Source organism: Cetorhinus maximus, chromosome 10, assembly GCF_964194155.1.
Source record: "Cetorhinus maximus chromosome 10, sCetMax3.hap1.1, whole genome shotgun sequence".
Lineage (NCBI taxonomy): Eukaryota > Metazoa > Chordata > Chondrichthyes > Lamniformes > Cetorhinidae > Cetorhinus > Cetorhinus maximus.
In genome coordinates, this window is record NC_135888.1 from 50,467,212 (window position 1) to 50,482,634 (window position 15,423).

The 15,423-nt window shown below is 50.8% G+C and overlaps 1 protein-coding gene across 4 annotated transcripts in view; it reads right to left on the bottom strand.

Moving 5' to 3' along the window:
- The window catches only part of fbxw5 (F-box and WD repeat domain containing 5), a 216,255-nt gene that overhangs the window by 56,715 nt on the left and 144,117 nt on the right, over positions 1–15,423 (bottom strand). For all 4 annotated transcript variants that reach the window (XM_078550471.1, XM_078550469.1, XM_078550468.1 and 1 more), the window contains exon 3: positions 12,358–12,515. In XM_078550471.1, the coding sequence (XP_078406597.1) occupies positions 12,358–12,515 (158 nt within the window). The remainder of the gene's footprint in view (positions 1–12,357; positions 12,516–15,423) is intronic.

Below are 15,423 nucleotides of genomic sequence, written 5' to 3' on the forward strand. Positions count from 1 at the left end.
CAGAGAGAGAGAGGTCATATCCTCACACAGAGAGAGAGAGGTCATATCCTCACACAGAGAGAGAGAGGTCGTATCCTCACACAGTGAGAGAGACTTCGTATCCTCACACAGAGAGAGGTGGTATCCTCACATGGAGAGAGAGAGGTCGCATTCTCACACAGAGAGAGAGCGGTCTTATCCTCGAACAGAGAGAGAGAGGTTGAACCCTCGCACAGAGAGAGAAAGGTCGCATCCTCACACAGAGAGACAGAGGTCGCATCCTCACACAGAGAGACAGAGGTCACATCCTCACACAGAGAGAGAAGCCGCATCCTCACACAGAGAGAAAGAGGTCGCGTCCTCACACAGAGAGAGAGAAGTCGCATCCTCACACAGAGAGAGAGAGGTCGCATCCTCACACAGACAGAGAGAGGTCACATCCTCACACAGAGAGAGAGAGGTCGCATCCTCACACAGAGAGAGAGAGAATTCGGATCCTCACAAAGAGAGAGGTCGCATCCTCACACAGAGAGAAAGAGGTCGTATCCTCACACAGAGAGAGAGAGGTCATATCCTCACACAGAGAGACAGAGTTCGTATCCTCACAGAGAGAGGTGGTATCCTCACATGGAGAGAGAGAGGTCGCCTCCTCACACAGAGAGAGAGAGGTCTTATCCTCGAACAGAGAGAGAGAGGTTGAACCCTCTCACAGAGAGAGAAAGGTCGCATCCTCACACAGAGAGAGAGAGGTCGCATCCTCACACAGAGAGAGAGAGGTCGAATACTTGCACAGAGAGAGAGAGGTAGTATCTTCATACAGAGAGAGAGAGGTCGCATCCTCACACAGAGAGAGAGAGGTCGCATCCTCACAAAGAGAGAGAGAGAGCGCATCCTCACACAGAGAGAGAGAGGTCGTATCTTTGCACAGAGATAGAGAGAGAGAGTTCGAATCCTCGCTCAGAGAGTGAGAGGTCATATCCTCGCACAGAGAGAGGTGGTATCCTCACACAGAGAGAGGGAGGTCGAATCGTCACACAGACAGAGGGAGGTCTTATCCTCGAACAGAGAAAGAGAGGTCTAATCCTCGCATAGAGAGAGAGGTCGCATCCTCGCACAGAGAGAGAGAGGTCATATCCTCACACAGAGAGAGAGAGTTCGTATCCTCACAGAGAGAGGTGGTATCCTCACATGGAGAGAGAGAGGTCGCATCCTCACACAGAGAGAGAGAGGTCGCATCCTCACACAAAGAGAGAGAGGTCGCATCCTCACACGGAAAGGGAGAGGTCGCATCTTCGCACAGAGAGGGAGAGCTCGCATCCTCGCACAGAGAGAGAGAAGTCGTATCATCACACAGACAGTGAGAGGTTGAATCCTCACACGGAGGGAGGTCGTATCCTCGCAAAGAGAGAGAGAGGTCGTGTCCTCGCACAGAGAGAGAGAAGTCGTATCCACACACAGATAAAGGTCGTATCCTCGCACGGAGATAGAGAGGTCGTATCCTCACAGAGAGAGAGAGAGGCCGTATCCTCGCACAGAGTATGAGAGGTCGCACCCTCACACGGCGAGAGAGATATCGAATCCTCGCACAGAGAGAGGTTGAACCCTCGCACAGAGAGAGAGAGGTTGCATCCTCACACAGAGAGAGAGAGGTCGAATCCTCACACAGAGAGACAGAGGTCGCATCCTCACACAGAGTGAGAGGTCGCATCCTCACACAGAGAGAAAGAGGTCGCATCCTCACACAGAGAGAGAGGTCGCATCCTCACACAGAGAGAGAGAGGTCGCATTCTCACACAGAGAGAGCGAGGTCGCATCCTCACACAGAGAGAATTCGGATCCTCACACAGAGAGAGAGGTCGCATCCTCACACAGAGAGACAGAGGTCGCATCCTCATACAGAGAGAGGTCGCATCCTCACACAGAGAGAGAGAGGTCGCATCCTCACACAGAGAGAGAGAATTCGGATCCTCACACAGAGAGAGGTCGCATCCTCACACAGAGAGAAAGAGGTCGTATCCTCACACAGAGAGAGAGAGAGGTCGTATCCTCGCTCAGAGAGAGAGAGGTCATATCCTCACACAGAGAGAGAGAGGTCATATCCTCACACAGAGAGAGAGAGGTCGTATCCTCACACAGTGAGAGAGACTTCGTATCCTCACACAGAGAGAGGTGGTATCCTCACATGGAGAGAGAGAGGTCGCATTCTCACACAGAGATAGAGCGGTCTTATCCTCGAACAGAGAGAGAGAGGTCGAACCCTCGCACAGAGAGAGAAAGGTCGCATCCTCACACAGAGAGACAGAGGTCGCATCCTCACACAGAGAGACAGAGGTCGCATCCTCACACAGAGAGAGAAGCCGCATCCTCACACAGAGAGAAAGAGGTCGCGTCCTCACACAGAGAGAGAGAAGTCGCATCCTCACACAGAGAGAGAGAGGTCGCATCCTCACACAGAGAGAGAGAGGTCACATCCTCACACAGAGAGAGAGAGGTCGCATCCTCACACAGAGAGAGAGAGAATTCGGATCCTCACAAAGAGAGAGGTCGCATCCTCACACAGAGAGAAAGAGTTCGTATCCTCACACAGAGAGAGAGAGGTCATATCCTCACACAGAGAGACAGAGTTCGTATCCTCACAGAGGTGGTATCCTCACATGGAGTGAGAGAGGTCGCATCCTCACACAGAGAGAGAGAGGTCTTATCCTCGAACAGAGAGAGAGAGGTTGAACCCTCGCACAGAGAGAGAAAGGTCGCATCCTCACACAGAGAGAGAGAGGTCGCATCCTCACACAGAGAGAGAGAGGTCGAATACTCACACAGAGAGAGAGAGGTCGTATCTTCACACAGAGAGAGAGAGGTCGCATCCTCACACAGAGAGAGAGAGGTCGCATCCTCACAAAGAGAGAGAGAGGTCGTATCTTTGCACAGAGATAGAGAGAGAGAGTTCGAATCCTCGCTCAGAGAGTGAGAGGTCATATCCTCGCACAGAGAGAGGTGGTATCCTCACACAGAGAGAGGGAGGTCGCATTCTCACACAGAGAGAGAGCGGTCTTATCCTCGAACAGAGAGAGAGAGGTTGAACCCTCGCACAGAGAGAGAAAGGTCGCATCCTCACACAGAGAGAGAGAGGTCGCATCCTCACACAGAGAGAGAGAGGTCGCATCCTCACACAGAGAGACAGAGGTCGCATCCTCACACAGAGAGACAGAGGTCGCATCCTCACACAGAGAGAGAAGCCGCATCCTCACACAGAGAGAAAGAGGTCGCGTCCTCACACAGAGAGAGAGAAGTCGCATCCTCACACAGAGAGAGAGAGGTCGCATCCTCACACAGAGAGAGAGAGGTCACATCCTCACACAGAGAGAGAGAGGTCGCATCCTCACACAGAGAGAGAGAGAATTCGGATCCTCACAAAGAGAGAGGTCGCATCCTCACACAGAGAGAAAGAGGTCGTATCCTCACACAGAGAGAGAGAGGTCATATCCTCACACAGAGAGAGAGAGTTCGTATCCTCACAGAGAGAGGTGGTATCCTCACATGGAGAGAGAGAGGTCGCATCCTCACACAGAGAGAGAGAGGTCTTATCCTCGAACAGAGAGAGAGAGGTTGAACCCTCGCACAGAGAGAGAAAGGTCGCATCCTCACACAGAGAGAGAGAGGTCGCATCCTCACACAGAGAGAGAGAGGTCGAATACTTGCACAGAGAGAGAGAGGTAGTATCTTCACACAGAGAGAGAGAGGTCGCATCCTCACACAGAGAGAGAGAGGTCGCATCCTGACAAAGAGAGAGAGAGAGCGCATCCTCACACAGAGAGAGAGAGGTCGTATCTTTGCACAGAGATAGAGAGAGAGAGTTCGAATCCTCGCTCAGAGAGTGAGAGGTCATATCCTCGCACAGAGAGAGGTGGTATCCTCACACAGAGAGAGGGAGGTCGAATCGTCACACAGAGAGAGGGAGGTCTTATCCTCGAACAGAGAAAGAGAGGTCTAATCCTCGCATAGAGAGAGAGGTCGCATCCTCGCACAGAGAGAGAGAGGTCATATCCTCACACAGAGAGAGAGAGTTCGTATCCTCACAGAGAGAGGTGGTATCCTCACACAAAGAGAGAGAGGTCGCATCCTCACACGGAAAGGGAGAGGTCGCATCTTCGCACAGAGAGGGAGAGCTCGCATCCTCGCACAGAGAGAGAGAGAAGTCGTATCATCACACAGACAGTGAGAGGTTGAATCCTCACACGGAGGGAGGTCGTATCCTCGCAAAGAGAGAGAGAGGTCGTGTCCTCGCACAGAGAGAGAGAAGTCGTATCCACACACAGATAAAGGTCGTATCCTCGCACGGAGATAGAGAGGTCGTATCCTCACAGAGAGAGAGAGAGGCCGTATCCTCGCACAGAGTATGAGAGGTCGCACCCTCACACGGCGAGAGAGATATCGAATCCTCGCACAGAGAGAGGTTGAACCCTCGCACAGAGAGAGAGAGGTCGTATCCTCACACAGAGAGAGAGAGGTCGAATCCTCACACAGAGAGACAGAGGTCGCATCCTCACACAGAGTGAGAGGTCGCATCCTCACACAGAGAGAAAGAGGTCGCATCCTCACACAGAGAGAGAGGTCGCATCCTCACACAGAGAGAGAGAGGTCGCATCCTCACACAAAGAGAGAGAGGTCGCATCCTCACACGGAAAGGGAGAGGTCGCATCTTCGCACAGAGAGGGAGAGCTCGCATCCTCGCACAGAGAGAGAGAAGTCGTATCATCACACAGACAGTGAGAGGTTGAATCCTCACACGGAGGGAGGTCGTATCCTCGCAAAGAGAGAGAGAGGTCGTGTCCTCGCACAGAGAGAGAGAAGTCGTATCCACACACAGATAAAGGTCGTATCCTCGCACGGAGATAGAGAGGTCGTATCCTCACAGAGAGAGAGAGAGGCCGTATCCTCGCACAGAGTATGAGAGGTCGCACCCTCACACGGCGAGAGAGATATCGAATCCTCGCACAGAGAGAGGTTGAACCCTCGCACAGAGAGAGAGAGGTCGCATCCTCACACAGAGAGAGAGAGGTCGAATCCTCACACAGAGAGACAGAGGTCGCATCCTCACACAGAGTGAGAGGTCGCATCCTCACACAGAGAGAAAGAGGTCGCATCCTCACACAGAGAGAGAGGTTGCATCCTCACACAGAGAGAGAGAGGTCGCATCTTCACACAGAGAGAGAGAGGTCCATCCTCACACAGAGAGAGAGAGGTCGCATCCTCACACAGAGAGAGAGAGGTCGCATCCTCACACAGAGACGGAGAGGTCGCATCCTCACACAGAGAGAGAGAGGTCGCATCCTCACACAGAGAGAGAGAGGTCGCATCCTCACACAGAGAGAGAGAGGTCGCATCCTCACACAGAGAGAGAAAGGTCGCATCCTCACACAGAGAGAGAGAGGTCGCATCCTCACACAGAGAGAGGTCGAATACTCGCACAGAGAGAGAGAGGTCGTATCCTCACACAGAGAGAGAGAGGTCGCATCCTCACACAGAGAGAGAGAGGTCGCATCCTCACAAAGAGAGAGAGAGGTCGTATCTTTGCACAGAGATAGAGAGAGAGAGTTCGAATCCTCGCTCAGAGAGTGAGAGGTCATATCCTCGCACAGAGAGAGGTGGTATCCTCACACAGAGAGAGGGAGGTCGCATTCTCACACAGAGAGAGAGCGGTCTTATCCTCGAACAGAGAGAGAGAGGTTGAACCCTCGCACAGAGAGAGAAAGGTCGCATCCTCACACAGAGAGAGAGAGGTCGCATCCTCACACAGAGAGACAGAGGTCGCATCCTCACACAGAGAGACAGAGGTCGCATCCTCACACAGAGAGAGAAGCCGCATCCTCACACAGAGAGAAAGAGGTCGCATCCTCACACAGAGAGAGAGAGGTCGCATCCTCACACAGAGAGAGAGAGGTCGCATCCTCACACAGAGAGAGAGAGGTCACATCCTCACACAGAGAGAGAGAGGTCGCATCCTCACACAGAGAGAGAGAGAATTCGGATCCTCACAAAGAGAGAGGTCGCATCCTCACACAGAGAGAAAGAGGTCGTATCCTCACACAGAGAGAGAGAGGTCATATCCTCACACAGAGAGACAGAGTTCGTATCCTCACAGAGAGAGGTGGTATCCTCACATGGAGAGAGAGAGGTCGCCTCCTCACACAGAGAGAGAGAGGTCTTATCCTCGAACAGAGAGAGAGAGGTTGAACCCTCGCACAGAGAGAGAAAGGTCGCATCCTCACACAGAGAGAGAGAGGTCGCATCCTCACACAGAGAGAGAGAGGTCGAATACTTGCACAGAGAGAGAGAGGTAGTATCTTCACACAGAGAGAGAGAGGTCGCATCCTCACACAGAGAGAGAGAGGTCGCATCCTCACAAAGAGAGAGAGAGAGCGCATCCTCACACAGAGAGAGAGAGGTCGTATCTTTGCACAGAGATAGAGAGAGAGAGTTCGAATCCTCGCTCAGAGAGTGAGAGGTCATATCCTCGCACAGAGAGAGGTGGTATCCTCACACAGAGAGAGGGAGGTCGAATCGTCACACAGACAGAGGGAGGTCTTATCCTCGAACAGAGAAAGAGAGGTCTAATCCTCGCATAGAGAGAGAGGTCGCATCCTTGCACAGAGAGAGAGAGGTCATATCCTCACACAGAGAGAGAGAGTTCGTATCCTCACAGAGAGAGGTGGTATCCTCACATGGAGAGAGAGAGGTCGCATCCTCACACAGAGAGAGAGAGGTCGCATCCTCACACAGAGAGAGAGGTCTTATCCTCGAACAGAGAGAGAGAGGTTGAACTCTCGCACAGAGAGAGAGGTCGCATCCTCACACAGAGAGAGAGAGGTCGCATCCTCACACAGAGAGAGAGAGGTCGTATCTTCACACAGAGAGAGGTTGAACTCTCGCACAGAGAGAGAGAGAGAGGTCGCATCCTCACACAGAGAGAGGTCGAATACTCGCACAGAGAGAGAGAGGTCGTATCTTCACACAGAGAGAGGTCGCATCCTCACACAGAGAGAGAGAGAGAGGTCGCATCCTCACACAGAGAGAGAGAGGTCACATCCTCACAAAGAGAGAGAGAGAGCGCATCCTCACACAGAGAGAGAGAGGTCGTATCTTTGCACAGAGATAGAGAGAGAGAGTTCGAATCCTCGCTCAGAGAGTGAGAGGTCATATCCTCGCACAGAGAGAGGTGGTATCCTCGCACAGAGAGAGGGAGGTCGAATCATCACACAGAGAGAGGGAGGTCTTATCCTCGAACAGAGAAAGAGAGGTCTAATCCTCGCATAGAGAGAGAGAGGTCGCATCCTCACACAGAGAGACCGAGGTCGCATCCTCACACAGAGAAAGAGAGGTCGTATCCTCACACAGAGAGGGAGAGGTCGGATCCTCACACAGAGAGGAAGAGGTCGCATCCTCACAAAGAGAGAGAGAGGTCGCATCCTCACAGAGAGAGAGAGGTCGCATCCTCACAGATAGAGAGAGGTCGCATCCTCACACAGAGAGAGAGTCACATCCTCACACAGAGAGAGAGAGGTCGCATCCTCACACAGAGAGAGAGAGGTCGCACCCTCACACAGAGAGAGAGAGGTCGCATCCTCACACAGAGAGAGAGAGGTCGCATCCTCACAGAGAGAGAGAGAGGTCGCATCCTCACACAGAGAGAGAGAGGTCGCATCCTCACACAGAGAGACAGAGGTCGCATCCTCACACAGAGAGAGAGAGGTCGCATCCTCACACAGAGAGAGAGAGGTCGCATTCTAACAGAGAGAGAGAGAGGCCGAATCCTCGCACAGAGTATGAGAGGTCGCATCCTCACACAGAGAGAAAGAGGTCGTATCCTCACACAGAGAGAGAGAGAGGTCGTATCCTCGCTCAGAGAGAGAGAGGTCATATCCTCACACAGAGAGAGAGAGGTCATATCCTCACACAGAGAGAGAGAGGTCGTATCCTCACACAGTGAGAGAGACTTCGTATCCTCACACAGAGAGAGGTGGTATCCTCACATGGAGAGAGAGAGGTCGCATTCTCACACAGAGAGAGAGCGGTCTTATCCTCGAGCAGAGAGAGAGAGGTTGAACCCTCGCACAGAGAGAGAAAGGTCGAATCCTCACACAGAGAGACAGAGGTCGCATCCTCACACAGAGAGACAGAGGTCGCATCCTCACACAGAGAGAGAGAGGTCGCATCCTCACACAGAGAGAGAGAGGTCACATCCTCACACAGAGAGAGAGAGGTCGCATCCTCACACAGAGAGAGAGAGAATTCGGATCCTCACAAAGAGAGAGGTCGCATCCTCACACAGAGAGAAAGAGGTCGTATCCTCACACAGAGAGAGAGAGGTCATATCCTCACACAGAGAGACAGAGTTCGTATCCTCACAGAGAGAGGTGGTATCCTCACATGGAGAGAGAGAGGTCGCATCCTCACACAGAGAGAGAGAGGTCTTATCCTCGAACAGAGAGAGAGAGGTTGAACCCTCGCACAGAGAGAGAAAGGTCGCATCCTCACACAGAGAGAGAGAGGTCGCATCCTCACACAGAGAGGGAGAGGTCGAATACTTGCACAGAGAGAGAGAGGTAGTATCTTCACACAGAGAGAGAGAGGTCGCATCCTCACACAGAGAGAGAGAGGTCGCATCCTCACAAAGAGAGAGAGAGAGCGCATCCTCACACAGAGAGAGAGAGGTCGTATCTCTGCACAGAGATAGAGAGAGAGAGTTCGAATCCTCGCTCAGAGAGTGAGAGGTCATATCCTCGCACAGAGAGAGGTGGTATCCTCACACAGAGAGAGGGAGGTCGAATCGTCACACAGAGAGAGGGAGGTCTTATCCTCGAACAGAGAAAGAGAGGTCTAATCCTCGCATAGAGAGAGAGAGGTCGCATCCTCGCACAGAGAGAGAGAGGTCATATCCTCACACAGAGAGAGAGAGTTCGTATCCTCACAGAGAGAGGTGGTATCCTCACATGGAGAGAGAGAGGTCGCATCCTCACACAGAGAGAGAGAGGTCGCATCCTCACACAGAGAGAGAGGTCTTATCCTCGAACAGAGAGAGAGAGGTTGAACTCTCGCACAGAGAGAGAGGTCGCATCCTCACACAGAGAGAGAGAGGTCGAATACTCGCACAGAGAGAGAGAGGTCGTATCTTCACACAGAGAGAGGTTGAACTCTCGCACAGAGAGAGAGAGAGAGGTCGCATCCTCACACAGAGAGAGGTCGAATACTCGCACAGAGAGAGAGAGGTCGTATCTTCACACAGAGAGAGGTCGCATCCTCACACAGAGAGAGAGAGAGAGGTCGCATCCTCACACAGAGAGAGAGAGGTCACATCCTCACAAAGAGAGAGAGAGAGCGCATCCTCACACAGAGAGAGAGAGGTCGTATCTTTGCACAGAGATAGAGAGAGAGAGTTCGAATCCTCGCTCAGAGAGTGAGAGGTCATATCCTCGCACAGAGAGAGGTGGTATCCTCGCACAGAGAGAGGGAGGTCGAATCATCACACAGAGAGAGGGAGGTCTTATCCTCGAACAGAGAAAGAGAGGTCTAATCCTCGCATAGAGAGAGAGAGGTCGCATCCTCACACAGAGAGACGTCGAATCCTCACACAGAGAGAGAGAGGTCGCATCCTCACACAGAGAGAGAGAGGTCGCATCCTCACACAGAGAGAGAGGCCGCATCCTCACAGAGAGAGAGGCCGTATTCTCACACAGAGAGAGAGAGTTGTCGCATCCACACATGGAGAGAGAGATGTCGTATCCTCGCACAGAGAGAGAGAGAGGTCGCATCCTCACAGAGAGAGAGAGAGGTCACAGTCACACAAAGAGACAGAGAGGTCGAATCCTCACAGAGAGAGAGAGAGGTCGTATCCTCGCACAGAGAGGGAGAGAGGTCGTATCCTCACAGAGAGACAGAGTGGTCGAATCCTCACACAGAGAGAGAGGTTGTATCCTCACACAAAGAGAGAGAGGTCACATCTTCGCACGGAGATAGAGAAGTCATATCCTGACGCAGAGAGGGAGAGGTCGTATCCACAAACGGAGAGAGAGAAGTCGTATCCTCGCACAGAGAAAGAGAGAGAGGGTGCATGCTCACACAAAGAGAGAGATGTCATATCCTCAAGCAGAGAGAGGTCAGATCCTCGAAAAGAGAAACAGAGGTCGCATCCTCACACAGAGTGAGAGAGAGAGCGCATCCTCACACAGAGAGAGAGAGGTCGTATCCTCACAGAGAGACAGAGTGGTCGAATCCTCACACAGAGAGAGAGGTTGTATCCTCACACAAAGAGAGAGAGGTCACATCTTCGCACGGAGATAGAGAAGTCATATCCTGACACAGAGAGGGAGAGGTTGTATCCACAAACGGAGAGAGAGAAGTCGTATCCTCGCACAGAGAAAGAGAGAGAGGGCGCATGCTCACACAAAGAGAGAGATGTCATATCCTCAAGCAGAGAGAGGTCAGATCCTCGAAAAGAGAAACAGAGGTCGCATCCTCACACAGAGTGAGAGAGACAGCGCATCCTCACACAGAGAGAGAGAGGTCGTATCCTCACAGAGAAACAGAGTGGTCGAATCCTCACAGAGAGCGAGAGGTTGTATCCTCACACAGAGAGAGAGAGAGGTCGTATCCTCACAGAGAGACAGAGTGGTCGAATCCTCACACAGAGAGAGAGGTCGTATCCTCACACAAAGAGAGAGAGGTCATATCTTCGCACGGAGATAGAGAAGTCATATCCTGACACAGAGAGGGAGAGGTCGTATCCACAAACGGAGAGAGAGAAGTCGTATCCTCGCACAGAGAAAGAGAGAGAGGGCGCATGCTCACACAAAGAGAGAGATGTCATATCCTCAAGCAGAGAGAGGTCGTTTCCTCGAAAAGAGAAACAGAGGTCGCATCCTCACACAGAGTGAGAGAGAGAGCGCATCCTCACACAGAGAGAGAGAGGGAGGGCGCATCCTCACACAGAGAAAGAGAGGTCGTATCCTCGCACAGAGAAAGAGAGAGAGAGAGAGAGGGTGCATCGTCACACAGAGAAAGAGAGGTCATATCCTCGCACAGAGAGAGAGAGAGAGAGAACGCATCCTCACACAGAGGGAGAGAGGTCGTATCCTCACAGAGAGAGAAAGTTCAAATCCTCACACAGGGAGAGGGAGGTCGTATCTTCACACAGAGAGAGAGAGATCGTATCGTCGCGCGGAGAGAGAGAGGTCATATCCTCGCACAGCGAGAGAGAGGTCAGATCCTCGCACAGGAAGAGACAAGTCGTAATCTCGCACAGAGAGAGGGAGGTCATATCCTCACACAGAGAGAGAGAGATCGTATTCTCGCACAGTTGGAGAGAAAGGTCGTATCCTCGCATAGAGAGAGGTCAAATCCTCGTGCGGAGAGAGGTCGTATCCTCACACAGAAAGAGAGAGCTCGTAGCCTCGCACAGAAAGAGAGAGCTCGTAGCCTCGCACAGAGAGAGGACGCATCCTCACACGGAGAGAGAGTGGTCGTATCCTCGCACGAAGAGTGAGATGTCGCATCCTCACGCGGAGAGAGAGAGGTTGTATCCTCACGCAGGGAGACAGAGGTCGAATCCTCGCACAGAGACAGAGAGGTCGCATTCTCTCACAGAGAGAGAGAGTGGTCATATCCTCATGCAGAGAGAGAGATCGAATCCTCGCACAGAGAGAGAGAAGTCGTATCCTCACACAGAGAGAGGGCTGTCGCATCCTTGCACAGAAAGAGAGAGGTCGTATCCTCACACAGAGAGAGGGCAGTCGCATCCTCGCACAGAGAGAGAGAGGTCGTATCCTCACACAGAGAGAGGGCTGTCGCATCCTTGCACAGAAAGAGAGAGGTCGTATCCTCACACAGAGAGAAGGCTGTCGCATCCTTGCACAGAAAGAGAGAGGTCGTATCCTTACACAGAGAGAGGGCTGTCGCATCCTTGCACAGAAAGAGAGAGGTCGTATCCTCACACAGAGAGAGGGCAGTCGCATCCTCGCACAGAGAGAGTGAGATCGAATCCTCGCACAGAGAGAGAGGCCGTAACCTCACACGGGGAGAGAGGTCGCATCCTCACACGGGGAGAGAGGTCACATCCTCACATGGAGAGAGAGAGAGGTCGCATCCTCACACAGAGAGAAAGGTCGCATCTTCACACAGAGAGAGAGAGGTCGCATCCTCACACAGAGAGAGAGAGAGGTCGCATCCTCACGCAGAGAGAGACAGGTCGCATTCTCACAGAGAGAGAGGTCGCATCCTCACACAGAGAGAGAGAGGTCGCATCCTTGCACGGAGAGAGAGAAGTTATAAGCTCACGTATACCAAGCGAGGTCTTATCCTTGCACAGACTGAGAGAGGTCTTACCTTGACAAAACAGTCCTTGGAACAGGATCCAAATAAGTAGCCATTATGAGAGAAGCTGACGTGTAATACTTGATCACGATGCTCCTTTAGCGTCTCCACTTGCACACGTGGAATTGTGTCGTATAGTCTCTGAAATTCACCCAGCCACGAAACAGCAGCTGTAAAGTGACAAGATGTCAGCATTAATATGTTCTAGCGTATGGCAGAATAAAGTTTTTTGGTATCTCTTTTAATTAAACATCCAATGTGACTCAGCTTCCTGTACCCTGCCTGTAATACAAATGCTATCTGAGACACAGGGCTGATTGTGTGAGAAATGGACAGGTACAGCTGGCATCTCCTCTCAGTAGACGGGCTTGAGGCACAATGTTGAGGCAGTACAACTGCAGAATATCTTGCTATCTTTTGCCTGGCTGTGCTCAGAACTTGGACCAGAATAATTATCCCAGCATTAGCATTGAGGTTGATGAGGGTAATGCTGTTGATGTGTACTAGAGGAAAGTTTGTAGTGGAGTTCCCCAGGATCGGTGTTGGGACCCTTGCCTTTCCTAATGTATATTAATGATCTGGTGTGCAGGGCACAATTTCAAAATTAGTGAATAAGAACTTGGAAGCATTGGGAACTGTGAGAAGCATTGTATTAAACTTCAAAAGGACATAGACAGGTTGGTGGAATGGATGGACAAATGGCAGGTAAAATTTAGCACAGAGAAGTGTGAAGTGATTCATTTTAATAGGAAGAATGGGGAGAGTCAATATAAAATAAAGAGTACAATTCTAAAGAGGGTGCAGGAGCAGAGTGGCCTGGGGGTATATGTACACAAATCATTGAAAGTGACAGGACAGGTTGAGAGCATGGTTAATAAAGCATACAACACCCTGGGCTTTATCAATAGGGGCACAAAGTACAAAAGCAAAGGAAACTGTGTTTAACCTGTATAAAACACTGGTTCAGCCTCAACTAGAGTATTCCATCCAGTTCTGGGCACCACACTTTAGGTAGGCTATGAAAGGTGCAGAAAAGATTCACAAGAATGGTTCCAGGGACGAGGAACTTCAGTTACATGGAAAGATTGGAGAAGCTGGTACTGTTCTGCTTAGAGGATATTGAGAGGAGATTTGATAGAGTTGTTCAAAATCATGAGGGGTCTGGACAGAGTAGATAGGGAGAAACTTCCCATTGGTGGGAGGATCGAGAACCAGAGGGCACAGATTTAAGGTAATTGGCAAAAGAAGCAATGGAGACATGAGGAAAAACTTATTTATGCAGCCAGTGATTCAGATCTGGAATGCACTGCCTAAGGGTGCGGTGGAGGCAGATTCAATCAAGAGGGAATTGGATTATTACCTGAAAAGGAGGAATGTGCAGGGTTATGGAGAATGTGGGGAGTGGCACTGGGTGAACTGCTTGTTGCATAGAACCAGCAAAGACACTTTGGGCTGACTGGTCTCCTTCTATGCCTTAACAGTTCTATTATTCAACGATTCCTCAACTTCACCAGTGCTTAAACTCATGCATGTAGGCATTAGCTCAGAAGCTAACAGGTTGCTTGCAAGAGTAGGTCTGCATTAATGCTGATAAAACTTGTGCTTGTGAACACTTAACACCAACAAGTAACACCTTACATCCCAGATATTCAAGGAATTCATTATTAGTGAAAATTGTATTTTGTAAGGACTGGCTATAATGATACCTTATCTGGCCATTCCCTCCCTGGTCTCTCCATTCAAACTAAGGATCTCCTCCAGCTGAACCCTCTTCACCACTGATGTTGGCTCATTTCCTGCTCCTTTGCTCCATCACTTTGGATCACTACGGCCTACCCTCTGGAACACCATTCCCAAACATTTCCTCTTTCCACCTTTCTTCCCTATTTTCAATATTCCTAAATACTTTTATTTTGCTCTAATTCTGGCTTCCAACCCATTTTGGTGCCATGTTTGTTCACTTTAGCCAGTGCTAAATCTAGCAAGTAATGTCATGAACAATAGATTTATTCAAAACAATTAAAATGCTGTAATGAGAGGGTTAATGTACCAGAGGGAGGGGTTTCAGTGAGAGGGTTAATGTACCAGAGGGAGAGGTTTCAGTGAGTGGGTTAATGTACCAGAGGGAGAGGTTTCAGTGAGTGGATTAATGTACCAGAGGGAGAGGTTTCAGTGAGAGGGTTAATGTACCAGAGGGAGGGGTTTCAGTGAGAGGCTTAATGTACCAGAGGGAGAGATTTCAGTGAGAGGGTTAATGTACCAGAGGGAGAGGTTTCAGTGAGAAGGTTAATGTACCAGAGGGAGAGGTTTCAGTGAGAGGGTTAGTGTACTAGAAGGAGAGGTTTCAGTGAGAGGGTTAGTGTACTAGAAGGAGAGATTTCAGTGAGAGGGTTAATGTACCAGAGGGAGAGGTTTCAGTGAGAAGGTTAATGTACCAGAGGGAGAGGTTTCAGTGAGAGGGTTAGTGTACTAGAAGGAGAGGTTTCAGTGAGAGGGTTAGTGTACTAGAAGGAGAGATTTCAGTGAGAGGGTTAGTGTACCAGAGGGAGAGGTTTCAGTGAGAGGGTTAGTGTACTAGAAGGAGGGGTTTCAGAGAGAGGGTTAGTGTACCAGAGGGAGAAGTTTCAGTGAGAGGGTTAATGTACCAGAGGAAGGGGTTTCAGTGAGAGGGTTAATGTACCAAAGGGAGAGGTTTCACTGAGAGGGTTAATGTACCAGAGGGAGAGGTTTCAGTGAGTGGGTTAATGTACCAGAGGGAGAGGTTTCAGTGAGTGGGTTAATGTACCAAAGGGAGTGGTTTCAGTGAGAGGGTTAAAATACCAGAGGGAGGGGTTTCAGTGAGAGGGTTAATGTACCAGAGGGAGAGATTTCAGTGAGAGGGTTAAAATACCAGAGGGAGAGGTTTCAGTGAGAGGGTTAAAATACCAGAGGGAGAGGTTTCAGTGAGAGGGTTAAAATACCAGAGGGAGAGGTTTCAGTGGCCAGTGAGGCGGACTTTCAGGTCAGAAGTACCTAAGGAAAGCCTTGCATTGCTGTAGCACCTTTCACAACCTCAGATTGTCGCAATGTGCTTCACAG